Below are 18,043 nucleotides of genomic sequence, written 5' to 3' on the forward strand. Positions count from 1 at the left end.
TCGCGCCGCCTACCGTTTTGGGGGTTATTTTACTGTTTTTTTTATATGTTAGAAAAATTGTAAGCTTCTGTTATGTATACTACCAGCAGAAAGACAATAGGTTAAGGAGTAGGTCATTCGGCCCTTCGAGCCAGCACCACCATTCAATGTGATCATGGCTGATCATCCCCTGGGAAGCTTGGGAATCACTTTCAATTTATAGAAAATGCAGGAGTCCCCTGAACCCCCACCGGGTGCCTAGCTGGCCTCCTGGACCCCCAACCAATACTTCCTACTTTTTTCCTGGATGTGAATATCATGCCTGGTATAGGAGCAAAGAGGTCCTTCTGCAATTGTACATGGCCCTAGTGAGACCATACCTGGAGTATTGTGTGCAGTTTTGGTCTCCAAATTTGAGTAAGGACATTCTTACTATTGAGGGAGTGCAGCGTAGGTTCACAAGGTTAATTCCCGGGATGGCGGGACTGTCATATGTTAAGAGAATGGGGCGGCCGGGCTTGTGGACTCTGGAATTTAGAAGGATATAACCATATAACAATTACAGCACGGAAACAGGCCATCTCGGCCCTACAAGTCCGTGCCGAACATCTTTTTTCCCTTAGTCCCACCTGCCTGCACACATACCATAACCCTCCATTCCCTTCTCATCCATATGCCTATCCAATTTATTTTTAAATGATACCAACGAACCTGCCTCCACCACTTCCACTCGAAGCTCATTCCACACTGCTACCACTCTCTGAGTAAAGAAGTTCCCCCTCATGTTACCCCTAAACTTCTGTCCCTTAATTCTGAAGTCATGTCCCCTTGTTTGAATCTTCCCTATTCTCAAAGGGAAAAGCTTGTCCACATCAACTCTGTCTATTCCTCTCATCATTTTAAAGACCTCTATCAAGTCCCCCCTTAACCTTCTGCACTCCAGAGAATAAAGACCTAACTTATTCAACCTTTCTCTGTAACTTAGTTGTTGAAACCCAGGCAACATTCTAGTAAATCTCCTCTGTACTCTCTCTATTTTGTTGACATCCTTTCTATAATTGGGTGACCAAAATTGTACACCATAACAATTTTAACATTACATCCCAGCTTCTATACTCAATGCTCTGATTTATAAAGGCTAGCATACCAAAAGCTTTCTTTACCACCCTATCTATATGAGATTCCACCTTCAAGGAACTATGAACGGTTATTCCCAGATCCCTCTGTTCATCTGTATTCTTCAATTCCCTACCATTTACCATGTACGCCCTATTTTGATTTGTCCTGCCAAGGTGTAGCACCTCACATTTATCAGCATTAAACTCCATCTGCCATCTTTCAGCCCATTCTTCCAAATGGCATAAATCACTCTGTAGACTTTGGAAATCCTCTTCATTATCCACAACACCCCCTATCTTGGTATCATCTGCATACTTACTAATCAAATTTACCACACCTTCATCCAGATCATTGATGTACATGACAAACATCAAAGGACCCAACACCGATCCCTGAGGCACCCCACTAGTCACCTGCCTCCAACCCGACAAACAACCATCCACCATTACCCTCTGGCTTCTCCCATTCAGCCACTGTTGAATCCATCTTGCTACTCCTGCATTTATACCCAACAGTTGAACCTTCTTAACCAACCTTCCATGAGGAACCTTGTCAAAGGCCTTACTAAAGTCCATATAGACAACATCCACTGTTTTACCCTCGTCAATTTCCCTAGTAACCTCTTCAAAAAATTCAAGAAGATTAGTCAAACATGACCTTCCAGGCACAAATCCATGCTGACTGTTCCTAATCAGACCCTGTTTATCCAGTTGCTTATATATATTATCTCTAAGTATCTTTTCCATTAATTTGCCCACCACTGAAGTCAAACTAACAGGCCTATAATTGCTAGGTTTACTCTTAGAACCCTTTTTAAACAATGGAACAACATGCGCAGTACGCCAATCCTCGGGGACTATTCCCGTTTCTAATGACATTTGAAATATTCCTGTCATAGCCCCGCCTATTTCTACACTAACTTCCCTCAATGTCCTAGGGAATATCCTGTCCGGACCTGGAGACTTATCCACTTTTATAATTTTCAAAAGTCTCAGTACTTCTTTTACTTTGAAACTCATAGTATCCATAGCTACTCTCCTACTTTCCCTTACCTCACATAATTCAATATCCTTCTCCTTGGTGAATACGGAAGAAAATAAATTGTTCAATATCTGCCCCATCTCTAATGGCTCTGCAGATAGCTGTCCACTCTGTCTCTCCATTGGACCAATTTTATCCCTCGTTATCCTTTTGCTATTAATATAGCTGTAGAAACCCTTTGGATTTACTTTCACCTTACTTGCCAAAGCAACCTCATGTCTTCTTTTCGCTTTTCTAATTTCTTTCTTAAGATTCATTTTACATTCCTTATACTCCTCAAGCACCTCATTTACTTCATGCTGCCTATAATTATTGTAGATCTCCCTCTTTTTCCGAACAAGATGTCCAATTTCCCTTGAAAACCAGGGCTCTTTCCAATTTTTACTGTTTCCTTTCAACCGAACAGGAACATAAAGATTCTGTACTCTTAAAATTTCCCCTTTTATGTCCTCCATTTCTCTTCTACATCCTTCCCATAAAACAAAATGTCCCAGTTCACTCCTTTTAAATCATTTTGCATCTCATCAAAGTTAGCCTTTCTCCAATCAAAAATGTCAACCCTAGGTCCAGTTCTGACCCTCTCCATAATTATATTGAAACTAATGGTATTGTGATCACTGGACCCGAAGTGCTCCCCAACGCATACCACCGCCACCTGTCCCGTCTCATTTCCTAACAGGAGGTCCAACACTGCCCCACCTCTAGTAGCTGCAAAAAACTATCCTGCACACATTTTACAAACTCCAAACCATCCAGATTTACAGAATGTGTTTCCCAGTCTATGTGTGGAAAGTTGAAATCTCCCACAATCACTACTTTGTGCTTACTACTAATATCTGCTATTTCCTTACATATTTGCTCTTCCAATTCTCGATCCCCATTTGGCGGTCTATTATACACCCCTATAAGTGTTGCAACCCCTTTCCCACTTCTCAGTTCCACCCAAATAGCCTCCCTAGATGAGCCCTCCAATCTATCCTGCCAAAGCACTGCTGTAATATCTTCCCTGACTGGCAATGCAACACCTCCACCTCTTGCCCCTCCAATTCTATCACACCTGAAGCAACGAAATCCTGGAATATTTAGTTTCCAATCACAGCCCTCCTGCAACCATGTTTCACTGATCGCCACAACATCATACTTCCAGGTGTCTATCCAGACTCTAAGCTCATCCACCTTTCTTACAATGCTCCTAGCACTAAAATATGCACATTTAAGAAACCCCCCGCCTCTTATTCTGTGTTTATTTCCTTTTTTTTTTCTTTTTCCTCTTGTGCCCGAGTGCTTCCCTTTTCTGCTTCCTGCCTCCCATTCTGTCTACTAGCTTTCTCTATTTGAGTCCCCCTGAGGATGAGAGGGTATCTTATTGAAACATATAAGATTATTAAGGGTTTGGACACGCTAGAGGCAGGAAACATGTTTGTGATGTTGGGGGAGTCCAGAACCAGGGGCTACAGTTTAAGAATAAGGGTAAGCCATTTTAAATGGAGATGAGAATACACTTTTTCACACAGAGTTGTGAGTGTTGAATTCTCAGCCTCAGAGGGATACTTTTGATACTTTCTATCTTGGATACTTTCAAGATAGAGCTAGATAGGGCTCTTAAAGATAGCAGTCAGGGGGTTTGGGGAGAAGGCAGGAACGTGGTACTGATTGTGGATGATCAGCCATGATCATATTGAATGGCGGTGCTGGCTCGAAGGGCTGAATGGCCTACTCCTGCATCTATTGTCCATTGTCTGTTGGGAAGGCGGGTCCCCGAATGCGACGTTGGCGCTCACCCCGGAGACAGGCGCCCCCCGGAGACAATCACCCATTCCCATAACGTAACCCGTTCGCCCAACACAATATTCTACTACTCACCCAAAGCCCCCAACTGCGCAGGTGCAGCTCATTTCCCCTCATCCCCCTACACTCCCTCCCCCTCCTCTTCACCCTCCCTCTTTTCTCCCCTCACCTCCTCCCCTCCTCCACTCCCTCCTTCACCTCTCCTTCTTTCACCTCTCCCTCCCTCTCCTTCACCTGTTCCCCCAACGCAACCCGTTCCCGCAAAGCAACCCATTCGCCCAACGCAATCGATCCTTCCCACGTGGGGGGGGGGCAGTTGGCGCTTCCCGGAGCCAATGAATTGACTCAACTTTTGGGTTGGCATTGGCGCTCCATTGAGCCAATCAATCCTTCCGTCGGTGGGGGGCAAACATCTCACTCTCTCCTTACTCCCCTTGAAGCTGCTGATCCCATTGTCTCTTTGTCACTCTCCCTCCCTCTCTTTTTCCCTACCCTCAGTCACTCCCTGCCTCACCTCTCCCCTTTCGCATTCCCCCACTAAAGATAATGTTTAAATAACATTTCTTCTCCAATCCCAACTCCGTCAACTCTCATAGCTTGTGTATTGGCAGCAAAGATCACATTGTGATGTCATTTTCGGTTGTCGGAATGTTCATAGCAGCTTGTGTAAATAAGATCCCATTGTGATTGGAGGACTGTGAGATGCCATTGTGACATCATCACTGGAAGCTGCTAGAAAAGTCTCACTCTCACAGTCAGTTATTATTCTCAAAGTTGGCTCTTTCAAACTTTAAATATCAATAACGTGAAATATAACATCAAACCTGAAGGAAACGTATTAGATCGACGACAGGAAAAAGCTGAGTAAGGTTATGCAAAATATTTAGTGCTACCGTGTACCGTTTTGGCGATAATACAATCACACAGACACACACATAGAAACAAGACGAGACTTTTAGTATTATATACTAGACCAAGTGCAGACCCGTTGGGTCTGTTCCTTCAACGAGCGGTTGCGGTGAGGGGGCTGGGGGGGGGGGGGGGGGGGAGCATGCGGTGTCACACGCACTAACCACCCCCACACACAAGCTAATTATCCCCTTGATATTATTTTAATATTATTAATTTGCTCCTTTTACACCATAACCGCCCTATCCACTGACGCATAGCCCCCAACTAGCAGGCGCATCTAGAGAGGGAGGGGAGGGGGATAGAGAGTGAGGGCAGAGGGAGAATGGGGAGAGATAGAGAGAGAGGGGCAGAGTCAGAAGGGCAAGAGGGAGAGGGGGGTGGAGGGGAGGAGGAGAGGGAGGATAGGGAGAGAGAGATTGGAGGAGAGAGGGGAGGAGAGAAGGGAGAGAGAGGTGGAGGGGGGCTGAGAAGGGGGAGGGAATGGGGTAGGGGGGGAGAGGAGAATGGGGTTTAGGGGAGGGGGGGGGGGGGGGGGGGGAGAGAGAGAGGGAGGGGGAGAGAGAGAGGGAGAGAGGGGAGAGAGAGGGAGAGAGGGGAGAGAGAGGGAGGGGAGAGAGAGAGGGGGAGGGAGGGAGGGGAGAGAGAGAGAGGGGGAGGGAGAGAGAGGGGGAGAGAGAGAGGGGAGAGATAGATGGGAAGTGACAGAGAGCGAAATGCAACCGTGGGTCACGCGTTCAGAATGTTGTGGAAATGAAGCGTCCGCGTCTCATGCACGATAGCTGTCGGCAGCTCTATGGAATTCCGGGGAGGACACCCCTCACATCCCCCACACACACACACAGCGGGTCCGATCTAAGCTGTCAATGAAGACAGCAAATTGTTTTTTTTTAAACTGTCTTTGAAATGAAAAGTTAATGTTAAGAATTAGTGATGTTAAGTGAGAAATAATTCAATTCAATTCAATGCAAAACAATGGAATCAACAACCTGGCAGGCTGGGGGGACAGGCCTGGCGGGGCCATGAAGCAGTTGGGCCAGGTGCAAAGGCATAGTGAGGTCAGCGGGCAGGGCCTGCAGGCAGGCTGGGGGGGGGCAGGGCCGGGCTGGGCCAGGAAGCAGTTGGGCCAGGTGCAAAGGCATTGTGAGGTCAGCAGCTGGGCAACCTTAATATTTTTTTTAAATGTCAGTTTGGTTATAAATTTTAGTAAATATCTCAGGAAATAATCAAATGTATAGAGGATTGGATTTTTGAAATCATAAGGAAAATTTCTACCAGAAGATATAAAAATGTCTCTGTTATTGTAACGTCAGCAGCTGGGCAAAGGTGGCATGAAATGCAGCAGTTTGATTTTAGAGGGATCATGTGAAGGTTCCAATCTCCCACCCCGTCCCATTGTGATGTCACATATGTAAATAAGATCCATTGTGATTGGACATCTGTGAGGTGATACTGAGACTCATGCAGCAGTTTGATTTTTTTTTTTAATTTATGTTTTGTGAATAATTTTATTCAAAATCTGGGGAAATAATCGACTGAATTTAGAGAGGAGTGGATTTATGAAATCATAAGTTAAATCCCTACCATAATTGTAAAAGTCTCCCATGTTTTTTTCGTCGGGATTTCGAGGAGATAGATACTTTTCACATGCACATGCAAAACACACACACACACACACACACACACACACACACACACACACACACACACACACACACACACACACACACACACACACACACACACACACACACACACACACACACACACACACACAAAAACACAGTTTCAATAGATACAAGACAAGTGCAGACTCATTGGGTCTGGTCCCCGAACGTGCTTCAGACCCCGAGCACGGGGAGGGGGGGAGGGTGGAGTGGGCGGGCATGTTGGCGAGTGAGCCTGCGGGCCAGGCGTACGCCGTCAAGACGCTGTTTACGACATCGAGACCGACAGGCCGTTAACGCGCTGGCTCTGTCACGCTGGCTCAAGCCAAAGATCAGCTTTTCCGAGCGCGGCGATGAGAGCCAGGCTGGGGGGGGGGGGGGGGGGGGGGGGGGGGAGGAGGGGGGGGCGGGGCGGGCAGTGGCGAAAATCGCCAACGAAATAAGAAACATTTTGGCGTTTTTGTAGGAGAGCCAGGCGGCAGCAGCCGTTATGGCCAGCAGTAGGCGACAAAATGAGTGAGTGGGGGTGGGGATGATTTCATTAAAAATGTGTTGATTAAAACGACGAAATTTAATGAGGATTGGATTTGTGAATGTAAATGTGAAATGTCTAGCGAAATGGAAAGAATTAGGTTTTGTGTGTGGTTTTGGCAGACCAAGGAATCAAAGACCAAATCTGACACCCACAAATAAACACACACACACACACAGACTTTTAATAGTATACTAGACCAAGTGCAGACCCGTTGGGACTGTTCCCCCAACGCGCGGTTGCGAGATGATGGGGCGGCCTGAGGCGTCACACACACACACACACACTAACCACACGTCACACACACACACACACACACACACACACACACACACACAACCACACCCACACACACACACTAACCACCCCCATTGATATTATATTAATATTATTAATTCATTCCTTTTACCCCATGCCCTGCCCTATCCACTCACACATAGGCCCCAATTCGCAGGCACGGAGGAGTAGACGGAGGCACGGTGACGGAGACAGAGGCACAGAGAGGGAGACACGGAGGCACAGAGAGGGAGACACGGAGGCACACAGAGAGGGACACGGTGGCACACAGAGAGAGGGGCACGGAGGCACAGAGAGGGGCACAGAGAGGGGCACGGAGGCACGGAGGCACACGGAGAGGGACACTGAGGCACGTAGAGAGGGGCACGGAGGCACAGAGACACACACTAACCCCCCACCTAGATATTATATTAATATTATTCATTTGGTCCTTTAACCCCATCCCCCGCCCTATCCACTCACACACAGCCCCCAATTGCGCAGGCGCGGCTAGAAAGGGAGGGGGTAGAGATAGAGGGCAGAGAGAGAAGACAGGGAGAAGAGCGAGAGAGGGCAGAGAGAGAAGACAGGGAGTGCACAGAGAGAAAGGGCAGAGAGGGCAGTGAGAGAGGGCAGAGACAGAGAGGACAGGGGCATTGTTTGGAGACCCCTGGTATACAGAGTAACCGGTTTGGCACCATTTCCAATTCCCAGTTGTAGTAAGTGCAGAGGTCTTGAGCGGGCGTGGGGGGGCGGGGGGGAATGTGAGGGCAGAGAGAGAGAGAGAGTGCAGAGAAAGCAGAGAAAGAGAGGGCAGTGAGAGAGAGAGAGAGGGTGCAGAGAAAGCAGAGAAAGAGAGTGGGCAGAGACAGAGAGAGAGAGGCAGAGACAGAGAGAGGGCAGAGACAGACTGCTGGCGGGCGTGTGGCGGCTTTTTGGCCCCGGTCACGGCCCCATCCCAAACCCCGGGTTTGGCCCTCACTCCAGCTCCAGGCTCTGCTCCAGCCCAGGCAACAGGCTGCCCACCAGGCGCTAAACGGTGGACATGGACTCGAAGGAGGCCACAGGCGGGGATCGACCTGAGGACCCCGAGCAAGGCGGTGGGCGGATGAGCGGGCGTCCAACCGGTCTTGGCCCGCAGCAGCAGCCTCCCCACCAGGTGCCGGACCCTAGCGAGGATGTGGACGGGCATGGACCCCAAGCAAGGCCGCGGGGCCCATGGTGCTCGATATTTCTGAGCTCCATGGGCTCGCATACTCGGCGCTTCAGACCCCGAGTATGAGGGGGGGAAGAGGGCGGAGTGGGGGAGAGGAGGGGCAGAGGAAGGAGAGGATGGGGGAGAGAGATGAAGTAGGGGGCGGGCTGGAGTCCAGCAGCGGTAGCCGTGGCGCGAGCGTACGTGGAGGCAGGTGTGCCTGGGGGGGAGGAGAAGGATTTTATTTTAAAATGTGTACATAAAAATGTCCAAGTGTTTTGAGGAGTGGATGAGTAGATAGATAGATAACACTTTGAAAGATTTCAATTTTAAATAAACCATAGTTATTTTACTGTGATGATACACTTCAAGCCATGACATTCAATGTTTCATTCAGCTTATGTGTTGCACTTCAATTGAACAAAAACAAAAACATTTCTACTCTTTTGGTGTGGGGACGTTTATCAACTCCCAATTAAGGAACAGCTAATAATGATTGGTCGGGTGAGCTGAGGGATGGTTGATGAATTTTAATAGAGAAATGTGAGGTGTTGCATTTTGGGAAGTCGAATATGGGCAGGACCTACACAGTGAATGGTAGGGTTCTGGGGAGTGTTGTAGAGCAGAGGGATCTTGGAGTGCATGTGCATGGTTCCTTGAAGGTGGAGTCACAGGTGGATGGGGTGGTCAAAAAGGCTATTGGCACATTGGCCTTCATCAGTCAGAGTATTGAGTAAAGAAGTTGGGAGTTCATGTTGCAGTTGTATAAGACGTTGGTGAGGCCGTATTTAAGAGTATTGTGTTCAGTTCTGGGCCCCATGTTATATGAACGATGTTGCCAAGCTAGAAAGGGTACAGAGAAGATTTATGAGGATGTTGCCTGGACTAGAGGGTGTGAGCTATAGGGAGAGGTTGAGTAGCCTGGGACTCTATTCCTTGGAGCGTAGGAGGATGAGGGGTGATCGTACAGAGGTGTATAAAATCATGAGAGGAATAGATCGGGCAGATGCACAGAGTCTCTTGTCCAGAGGAGGGGAATCGAGGACCAGAGGATATAGGTTTAAGGTGAAGGTGAAAAAACTTAACAGGAATCTGAGCGATAACCTTTTCACATAAAAGGGTGGTGGGTGTATGGAACAATCAGGTCGTTGAGGCTGGCACTATCCCAATGTTTAAGAAACAGATAGGTACATGGATAGGACAGGTTTGGAGGGATATGGACCAAACGCGGGCAGGTAGGACTAGTATAGGACTAGTATGTTGGCCGTTGTGGGCAAGTTGGGCCGAGGAGCCTGTTTCCTAATATCACTCTATGACTATAACTGTATTGATCTTTGTGGAAACTGATTACATCAGCCATAAAAGGGACTGGTTAACATGCATGGTTTGATTCAGTTCCTAACAATGTGTACTGACTCTTTTATGGAGCTCATTGTACACACCCAAGGGAAATGTAATATGTTTCATTATTAGTCAGTGTTTGATACATGTGACAAGTACAGTAATCCTTTGATACATTATAACATCCTAAGTGTGCTACACTACTAAAGTGCCTTGGAAGAGACAAAGAGGTCTATTTAAAACTTTAGGCTCAATTTTAAGATACTGTCCTGTTCTCTGAACTGCTGACTTACAAAGTGAGGTTGGATATTCACCCAGCAAATTATGTTCAACGGTACACAAAAATGCTGGAGAAACTCAGACTGAAGAAGGGTTTCGGCCCGAAACGTTGTCCATTTCCTTCGCTCCATAGATGCTGCTGCACCCGCTGAGTTTCTCCAGCATTTTTGTGTACCTTCGATTTTCCAGCATCTGCTGTTCCTTCTTAAACAAATTATGTTCAACGTTTCTTTTGTATTTTGTGTGACGTGTCATGGCAAGAGTGTTTAATTGTCTTATGCACCAGGAATGGAACAATTAAATTTTTGCTACATTTTTACAGGCACATTAATGCTACAACATAACACATAAATATGCAACAATCAATAATACAATAAATTCTCAGTAAAGCTCAGTAACTAGACCATCATACTGCAAACTGAACCAGCCTAATCTAAACCAAATCTTTAGTAGATTGTTGGTGTGGTTAGTGTGGTGTGGATCATGAGCCTGATAGTTGATGGGAAGAAACTGATTGTTACCAGGAGGTCACTGTTCTCGGGCTCCTGTAACACCTTCACAATGGGAGCAACGAGATGAAAACATGGCCAGGGTGGTGTTGGTCTTTGCCAATTTTAGCTGCCTTTTTGAGGAAAGCTTCCTGCAGATCCATTTGATGATGGTGAAGCCAGTACCTGCAATGGACCCTGATGTCTCTTTTTCATCGCTAGGCTTTGTCCACCCATCTGCCGATCAATCTGCCCCCCACAGTTGTATCCACCTATCACTTGCCAGAATTTGACCCGTCCCCAACCCTTTTCCAGCTTTCTCCCCCATACTACAATGTTTGAACAAAGCTCCCAACCCGAAGCATTGCCCATCTATTTCCTCCATGGACACTGCCTGACCCGCTGCGTTACGCCCGCACTTTGTGTTTTGCTGGCTAAGTTCAGTTCTATAATGGCCTCATAGGATTGAAATGTCAGAGAGTTTGTGGGGGTGGGAGACAAGGTCAACAGGGAAGGACAGAATGATACGTTCTATGTAACTAACATACAAACCAATGGAAGAAAGCAGACATTAGTTTCAATTTTCAGTTTTGTTACTTTGAATAATACAGTTGACTATGGGAATTGTTTTTGGAATTTTAGAACACACAAGAAGCGCTCTAAATAAATAAATAAATGTTTCTTGGTTATCTGTTCATTTGCCAATCTTTAAAATTAGGTGACATTATTTGTTAATTGTTATTTGTTAATCAATGTTTCCAATGTTTTTGGTAGGTTATTAAAGTTTTTAGTGAAGATGGAACAAGCAAAGCAATTGAACTTCCATCTGATTTGACTGCCAGAGACGTCTGCCAGCTGCTGATATATCAATGCCATTGTGTTGATGACAATAGCTGGACTTTAGTTGAACATCACCCACATCTAGGTCTAGGTAAGATGGTTATATAATACAGAATAAATTTAGGGAGTATTATTAATTACAATAGTCAAATGTCGTTCCATTTTATTGACAGGGAAGGGGGGGGGGGCGGAGAGGGGGTTGCATGTGAAGTTTTAAGAAAAGTAAAATTGACAAGACCTCTGTTTGCTCTCAGACTTTCATAGATTTTAAAACATCAATATAACTATAAATATTTCCGATATCAATTGTGGCAGTAAAGCAGGAAAAAGATTTTGAATAAGTGCATAAGTACAGCATCTGCAGTTCTTTCTTAAACATAAGTACATCAAAAGTATGTTTGAGTTGAATTATATTTTAACGTACCATTCATTGTTTTTAAATAAATTTAGAGATTGTTTTTGTCTCAACTGCCATTTTCAAAAGTTTATGTAGTCTTGGCTAATGCATCACACCAAATAAGGGCTATATGGTCTATAGGGTTCATGATGGATCAAAGGGTAACAGCCCATATGGCCATAACCCTCTTCTTATTTCCATGTACCCCAGCAATTATTTTCTTTCATACCTGGTCATGAACTCTTTGATTACTGGCATGTGCTTCAGATTATGATCGTGTTGACTTCATGACTAATTCACTGACAAAGACAGCATGCAAGGGCTAGTAATTTTCCAATTTTATTTAAACAGTGCCAATGGTAAAATAATGCTTGAACTAACAATGGACATTGGAGAAAGGTAACTTGAAGAAATCTCTGAACTACTCGTAGAGACCTCAGGAGCACTTGTGTACAAAATTATTAAAATTTGTGCTGATTTCATGTGTAATATATTAAATGTACATTTGATATTTTTTACATCAATAATGTGGAAACATGAAACATTTTCCCCTATAATTGTCTGGCCATTTTAATGGAATTAAAAGAAAGAAAAAAATAAAATGCTGTCTATATGTACATGTTAATGAATAATTTACAATAATTTGACATATTCTTCATCCTATGGAAACATTTCAAATATATAAAGTTTGCTGCTACAAGCTGTCCATCTATTTATTTATCTAGTTTTTAGGAAACTATAAAGCTTAAGAACTAAGGTGGAATTAATTAAAAAAAATAATGCATGATATGAAAATAAGTGCATAAAGAGAAATGGGGTAACCCCAGGAATCAAAGCTGTCGACTTTGTGTGGAGCCACAGGAGATGGGCAAGGTCCTTAATGAGTATTTCTCCTCTGGTTTTACCATGGAGAAAGACAGGAGGACTGAGAAACTTGGGGCTGTCACTGGATGTGTCTTGAGAGCAGTCAGTATTACGGTCGAGGAATGCTGAAGGTCTTGACGTGTATGAAGGTAGACAAATCTCCCGGGATATATCTGAGGACAGTGTGGTAAGCTAGAGGGGAAATTACAGGAGCACTGGCTGAGATTTATGAGTCGTCATTAAATACAGGCAAGGTGTTGGAAGACTAGAGGGTGGTAAATGTTGTCTCTATTCAAGAAGGCTGTAGAGAAAAGGCTGGGAACTACAGACCAGTGAGCTTAACATCTGTGGTCAGAAAGTTACTGGAGAGTAATCAGAAGTATAGGACATACGTGCATTTGGATGGACAAGGGCTGATAAGGGATAGTCAGCATGGTTTAGTACGTGGGAGGTCGTGTCTCAAGAATCTGAGGGTTTTTTTAAATGATGTAACCAAAATGGTTGCTGAAGGTTGAGCTGTAGAAGTATACTAGACCAAGTGCAGACCCGTTGAGTCTGTTCCCCCAACGTGCGGTTGTGGGGGGGTAGGCGGCATGCAGCGTCACACGGGGGGGGGGGGGGGGGAGGGGGGGGGAGGGAGGGGGGGGGGGCGACAGAGAGAGGGAGAGAGAGAGAGAGAGAGAGTGCCTTTTTACTTCAAACCAACCATATTTTCATTTTCAAACCAAACCCCCCAAACAACCATTTGCAGGCAGTTCCTTTTTACTTCAAACCAACCATATTTTCATTTTCAAACCACATTAAGGGCACTCACAGTTGAGTAGACATGTGTTCAGTGTGATTCAGAGCTCAGAGAGACGTGACCTCTATCTTGCAGAGACTGAGTGAGGCACACCACTTCCTGGCTTTATAGTCCCTCCCCCTCCCTCCAGCAGGGGCAGCAGAGAGAATGGTGAATTTTTTTTAAAACATTAATATGTCTCTGATTTCTCATCGATGAGAAAAATCCTCTGGTCCAGGAAGGCAGACATGGGCTCTGAGCGAGGTGGCCAAAAATGGCGGCCGTAGGTGGCACTGTTCTCTCGGAAATCGCAGCACAGTGGGCCAAAAGCGGTCAAGATCAGACTTTTAGTAATATAGGTATGGACTTCAGCAAGGCATTTGACAAGGTTCCACATGGTTGGTTGCTCGAGAAGGTCAGATTGTATGGTATCCAAGGAGAGATAGCTAAATGGATTTAAAATTGGTTTCATGGAAGGAACCAAAGGGTGGTGGAAGTTTGCTTCTCGGACTGGAGGGCTGTGACTAGTGAGGTGCCTCAGGGTTCGTTTCTGGGCCCATTACTGTTTGTCATCTATATAAATGATTTGGATGAGTACGTTCATGACATGGTTAGTAAGTTTGCGGATGAAACAATAGTGGGTGGTATTTTAGATATTGAAGAGGGGTGTCAAAAATTGTGGCATGATCTTGATTGGTCGGGCAGGTGGGCTAATGGAATGGTATCGGAGTTAAAATGAATACACTACTCCTTTTTGACTCTTCCTTGGTATATATTTTTTTTAATGCTGCTGCTATTATCCTGATGAAATATAGGAGCTGCATTGTGTTCCAGGGAGGCTCCTGAAGAATCTCTTCTCGCATCAAATGTTGCAAATATCCTTGGGTTGTCTTCCTAAAGGCATTAACATTAGTATCATAGCAATAATCTATTTTCCTCTTTGTCCTTAATCTGCATGGTTTTGTTGTAGTTAATATATTTTTCAACATTGTCTCTCCTCAGCCATTATCCTTCCTTTCTTATCTTTCTGGTAATTACTGGGAAATTACCTCTTGTTGGTCGCCAAGCATCTCTCCCCACCACTCTCCTTTTTCTTATGTGCTGTCTTTCAGACATGAAATTTTAAATAGTGTTATTTTCCGTTTATACTAATGGCTCTGCCTGTCGTTAATTCTCAAGTCTCATAAGTTGTCAACCTGCATGATATCTAGAACTGGATGAACAGATATTTATTGTAAATAAAATTTGGGAAAATGTATACCGTTGTCTTTGATCTACGTTTTAAATCCAGTTGGTCGCCTTCGATTTCACTCTGTGGTAACTTTTAAACTGAACCTTTCAGCAACCTGTCGTTAATTAGGTCCTGGTATCAGCTTTGGAATACATATTTGCATCATGACTAGGACACAATCTACTGTTGCACAACTCTACCCTTGCCTCAGCAGGTAAAGCAGCATCAATGTAAAGACAAACATTGTCAGCATTTTAGGTCAAAGACCCTTTGTTGAACCTGTCCTTGTTCTGTTTCTCTTTCAACAGTTGTTGCTTGACCTGCTGTGTTTCGAAGATTTTCTGTTTTAAGTTTAAATTCCAGGATCTTCAGTTTTGGTTTTGATTTCTTCTGCTTGTGAGCACATAGCAAATCCATATCTCCTTCACCCCACAACTTTTTATTATTCAATTAGAAGATATAGATGTCATTAATGCCTGAATGGCATTCTGAGGCATTTTGGTGGGCAGTATATTGGTGGGCCATTAAAAACATTGCAGATGCTAGAAATGTGAGATATAAATAGAAAATAGAAAATGCTCAAAACGTTGAACAGGTAGCATTACTCCAAGTGAGGTCTTATCATAGCCCTTCACAATGTAACACGATTTCCTTACACTTCTACACAAGATCCCCTTGTGCAATATATCTTCCTAACTGCTTCCCAAACCTGCTTACTAACATGGTGTTTTATCTGCAAAGATGCGGGCCAAATATGGGCAGATGCGGCTAGTGCAGATGGGACATCTTGGTCAGCATGGGCAATTTGGGCCGAAGAGCCTGTTTCCATACTGTATGGCTTGGTACCCGGACGTAGCGTCAAAGGATGAGAAGCCTAAGCGAAGAAGTGGAAGCCAAATAACAGAACGGAAACAAAGCCGAAAAGCCAAATAACTTAAAGTGTACAAAGCTGAAAAGTCAAATGACCGAAAGCGTACGAGCCGAAAAGCCAACTAACTGAAAGGGCGGGACGTCCAAAGGCCAACTAACCGAGAGAGCGGCACACCTAAAAGCCTACTAACTAAAAGTGCGGGACGCTTAAAAGCCAACTCACCGTAATGTCGAAACGCCAACTCACCGAAACGCCCTAACACGCCTGGGGGGGGGGGGGGGGGGGGGGGGGGGGGGGGGGGGGGGGGGTGTGGGGGTGGTGGGCCTTGTCAGCGATTGGTCCAGACCCCCGCGTCCATCACATCACTTGCCGGGGGAGACGGAAGGGTGGGGTCATTTTCCCCACACAAGACCGCCCGGGGCTATAGGGTGGTTGCATGTGCGCAATACATGAAGCCGATGAAATGAGACAACTGTCACACCAAAGATAGACACAAAATGCTGGAGTGACTCAGTGGGACAGGCAGCATCTCTGGAGAGAAGGAATGGTGGCGTTTCGGGTCGAGACCCTTCTGACTCAGGCTTCAGGTCTGAAAAAAATGGTCTGGACCCGAAACGTCACCCGTTCCTTCTCTCCAGAGATGCTGCCTGTTACGCTGAGTTACTCCAGCTTTTTGTATCCATCTTCGGTTAAAACAGATTACAGATTATCCAGGGTTTTGTGCGTGGGAACTTGTTGTCTGCGTTATGCAGGCAGCCAGGCGGTATTACTGGGGGCGGGGGGGGAATCATCTGGTGTGGATGGGTCGGAGTCCGAGGGTTGGGGGGCTGAATCACCCTGGTGTGGCGTTGGTGCGTCAGCGACTCTGGGTGGGCGGAGGGACCAGACTATCCCCAGCCCTGCTCCACCCGGCCCCGTGTGTGTGCTTACGCTGCCGACCCACAGCCTGTCACAGTGCGGCCGCACGGGGGAGACGAGGTGGAGGGCGGCCGTGGGAGAGTAGGGGCTGTCCCGAGGGATGCGCTCCTTCGGCTGCTTACACCTTGGTGCTCGGGTTCAGAGTGCCCAGTCACCCCCCAGCCCCGGGCGGTCTTGTGTGGGGAAAATTACCCCCACCCCCCCGTCTCCCCAGGCCAGTGATGTGATGGACGCGATGATCTTGACCAATCGCTGACAAGTCCCGCCCCCCGGCGACGTCATGTCTGTTATTTGGCTTTTCGGCATTGCGCCCTTTCGGTGAGTTGGCTTTTAGGCGTCCCGCTCTTTCGGTTAGTTGGATTTTCGGCTTCCTACGCTTTCGGTTATTTGGCTTTTCGGCTTAGTTTCTGTTCGGTTATTTGGCTTCCACTTCTTCGCTTTGGCTTCTCGACCTTCGACGCCACGTCCGCACACGGTATGGCTTTATGACTGACAACTAAATCACTCAAACATCAGCACTTAAAGCATCTAAGTGACATTTTTAAATTATTCCTATTGCATCTTGCCCATTCAAACACTTGTTCTCATTCAATATATTTTCATCATCCTTACACAGTGCTATCTAATAGTGTTCAATATTGCCAGCAAGAAAAGGTAAAATCCAATACCCTAATGTAGATTATCAATGGACAAAACCCAAGCTCTGATCCTTGTAACACCAGGGTAATTATAGTTCGCCAGCTGGAGAGGGACCTGTTTAATCCACTTGTGTTAATTTGCCAATCCTATGTTTGTGTTTGTTTTTCCCTGACCTGATAAGCCCTTCTAAACAATATCTTAAGGCCATCTTATCAAATGCCTTTTGTAAAATCTAAATATGGCACCTCAATGTGTACCCCTTTATCCAAATTGAGTAAACTTATCAACAGCAACCTATGATAAAACTGTTGACTCAGTCACCCAGTCAATCTTATGCTTTACTAAGTTCCTGTAATCATACACCAGTAGACACCAGTAGTTTTCATTTGTTGAAAGAAAGCTAAATTATATTTGATTTGCTGCTCTCACTTATATGACATAATTTAAAACTAGTAAAGCATATTTGTCAACTTCTACACATTGTGTTGCCTTTAAAGCAATTCCATTCTCTCTATTGTACCTATTCCTCACCTAACTTGTGAATCGAGTTTCTGAATGCTTGCCTACTGGTCAACTTCTTCAACATTTCCGAAATTCAGGAACTAAAGTATAAAATGTGACCTTTTCCAACAAGTATAAAGAAGCTTTATCTATCTATCTATCTATCTATCTATTTATCTATCTATCTATCTATCTATCTATCTATCTATCTATCTATCTATCTATCTATCTATCTATCTATCTCAAATCCGTCCGCCTGCAGTACGGATCCCTTCCTGCCTTTTGATTCATTGACGGCTGCTCCTTCCTCAGCTTCCAACACACTTCGAAACAATGTTGCAAGACAGGAACAGTGAACTTTTCACTGCTGCAGCAGGCAGGGATTTT

The 18,043-nt window shown here is 45.4% G+C and overlaps 1 protein-coding gene across 8 annotated transcripts in view; it reads left to right on the forward strand.

Annotated features, from left to right (window-relative positions):
* The window catches only part of grb10b (growth factor receptor-bound protein 10b), a 199,600-nt gene that overhangs the window by 112,231 nt on the left and 69,326 nt on the right, over positions 1 to 18,043 (forward strand). For all 8 annotated transcript variants that reach the window (XM_055657357.1, XM_055657326.1, XM_055657334.1 and 5 more), the window contains one exon: positions 11,389 to 11,545. In XM_055657357.1, the coding sequence (XP_055513332.1) occupies positions 11,389 to 11,545 (157 nt within the window). The remainder of the gene's footprint in view (positions 1 to 11,388; positions 11,546 to 18,043) is intronic.

This window comes from Leucoraja erinacea, chromosome 2 (genome assembly GCF_028641065.1).
Source record: "Leucoraja erinacea ecotype New England chromosome 2, Leri_hhj_1, whole genome shotgun sequence".
NCBI lineage: Eukaryota > Metazoa > Chordata > Chondrichthyes > Rajiformes > Rajidae > Leucoraja > Leucoraja erinaceus.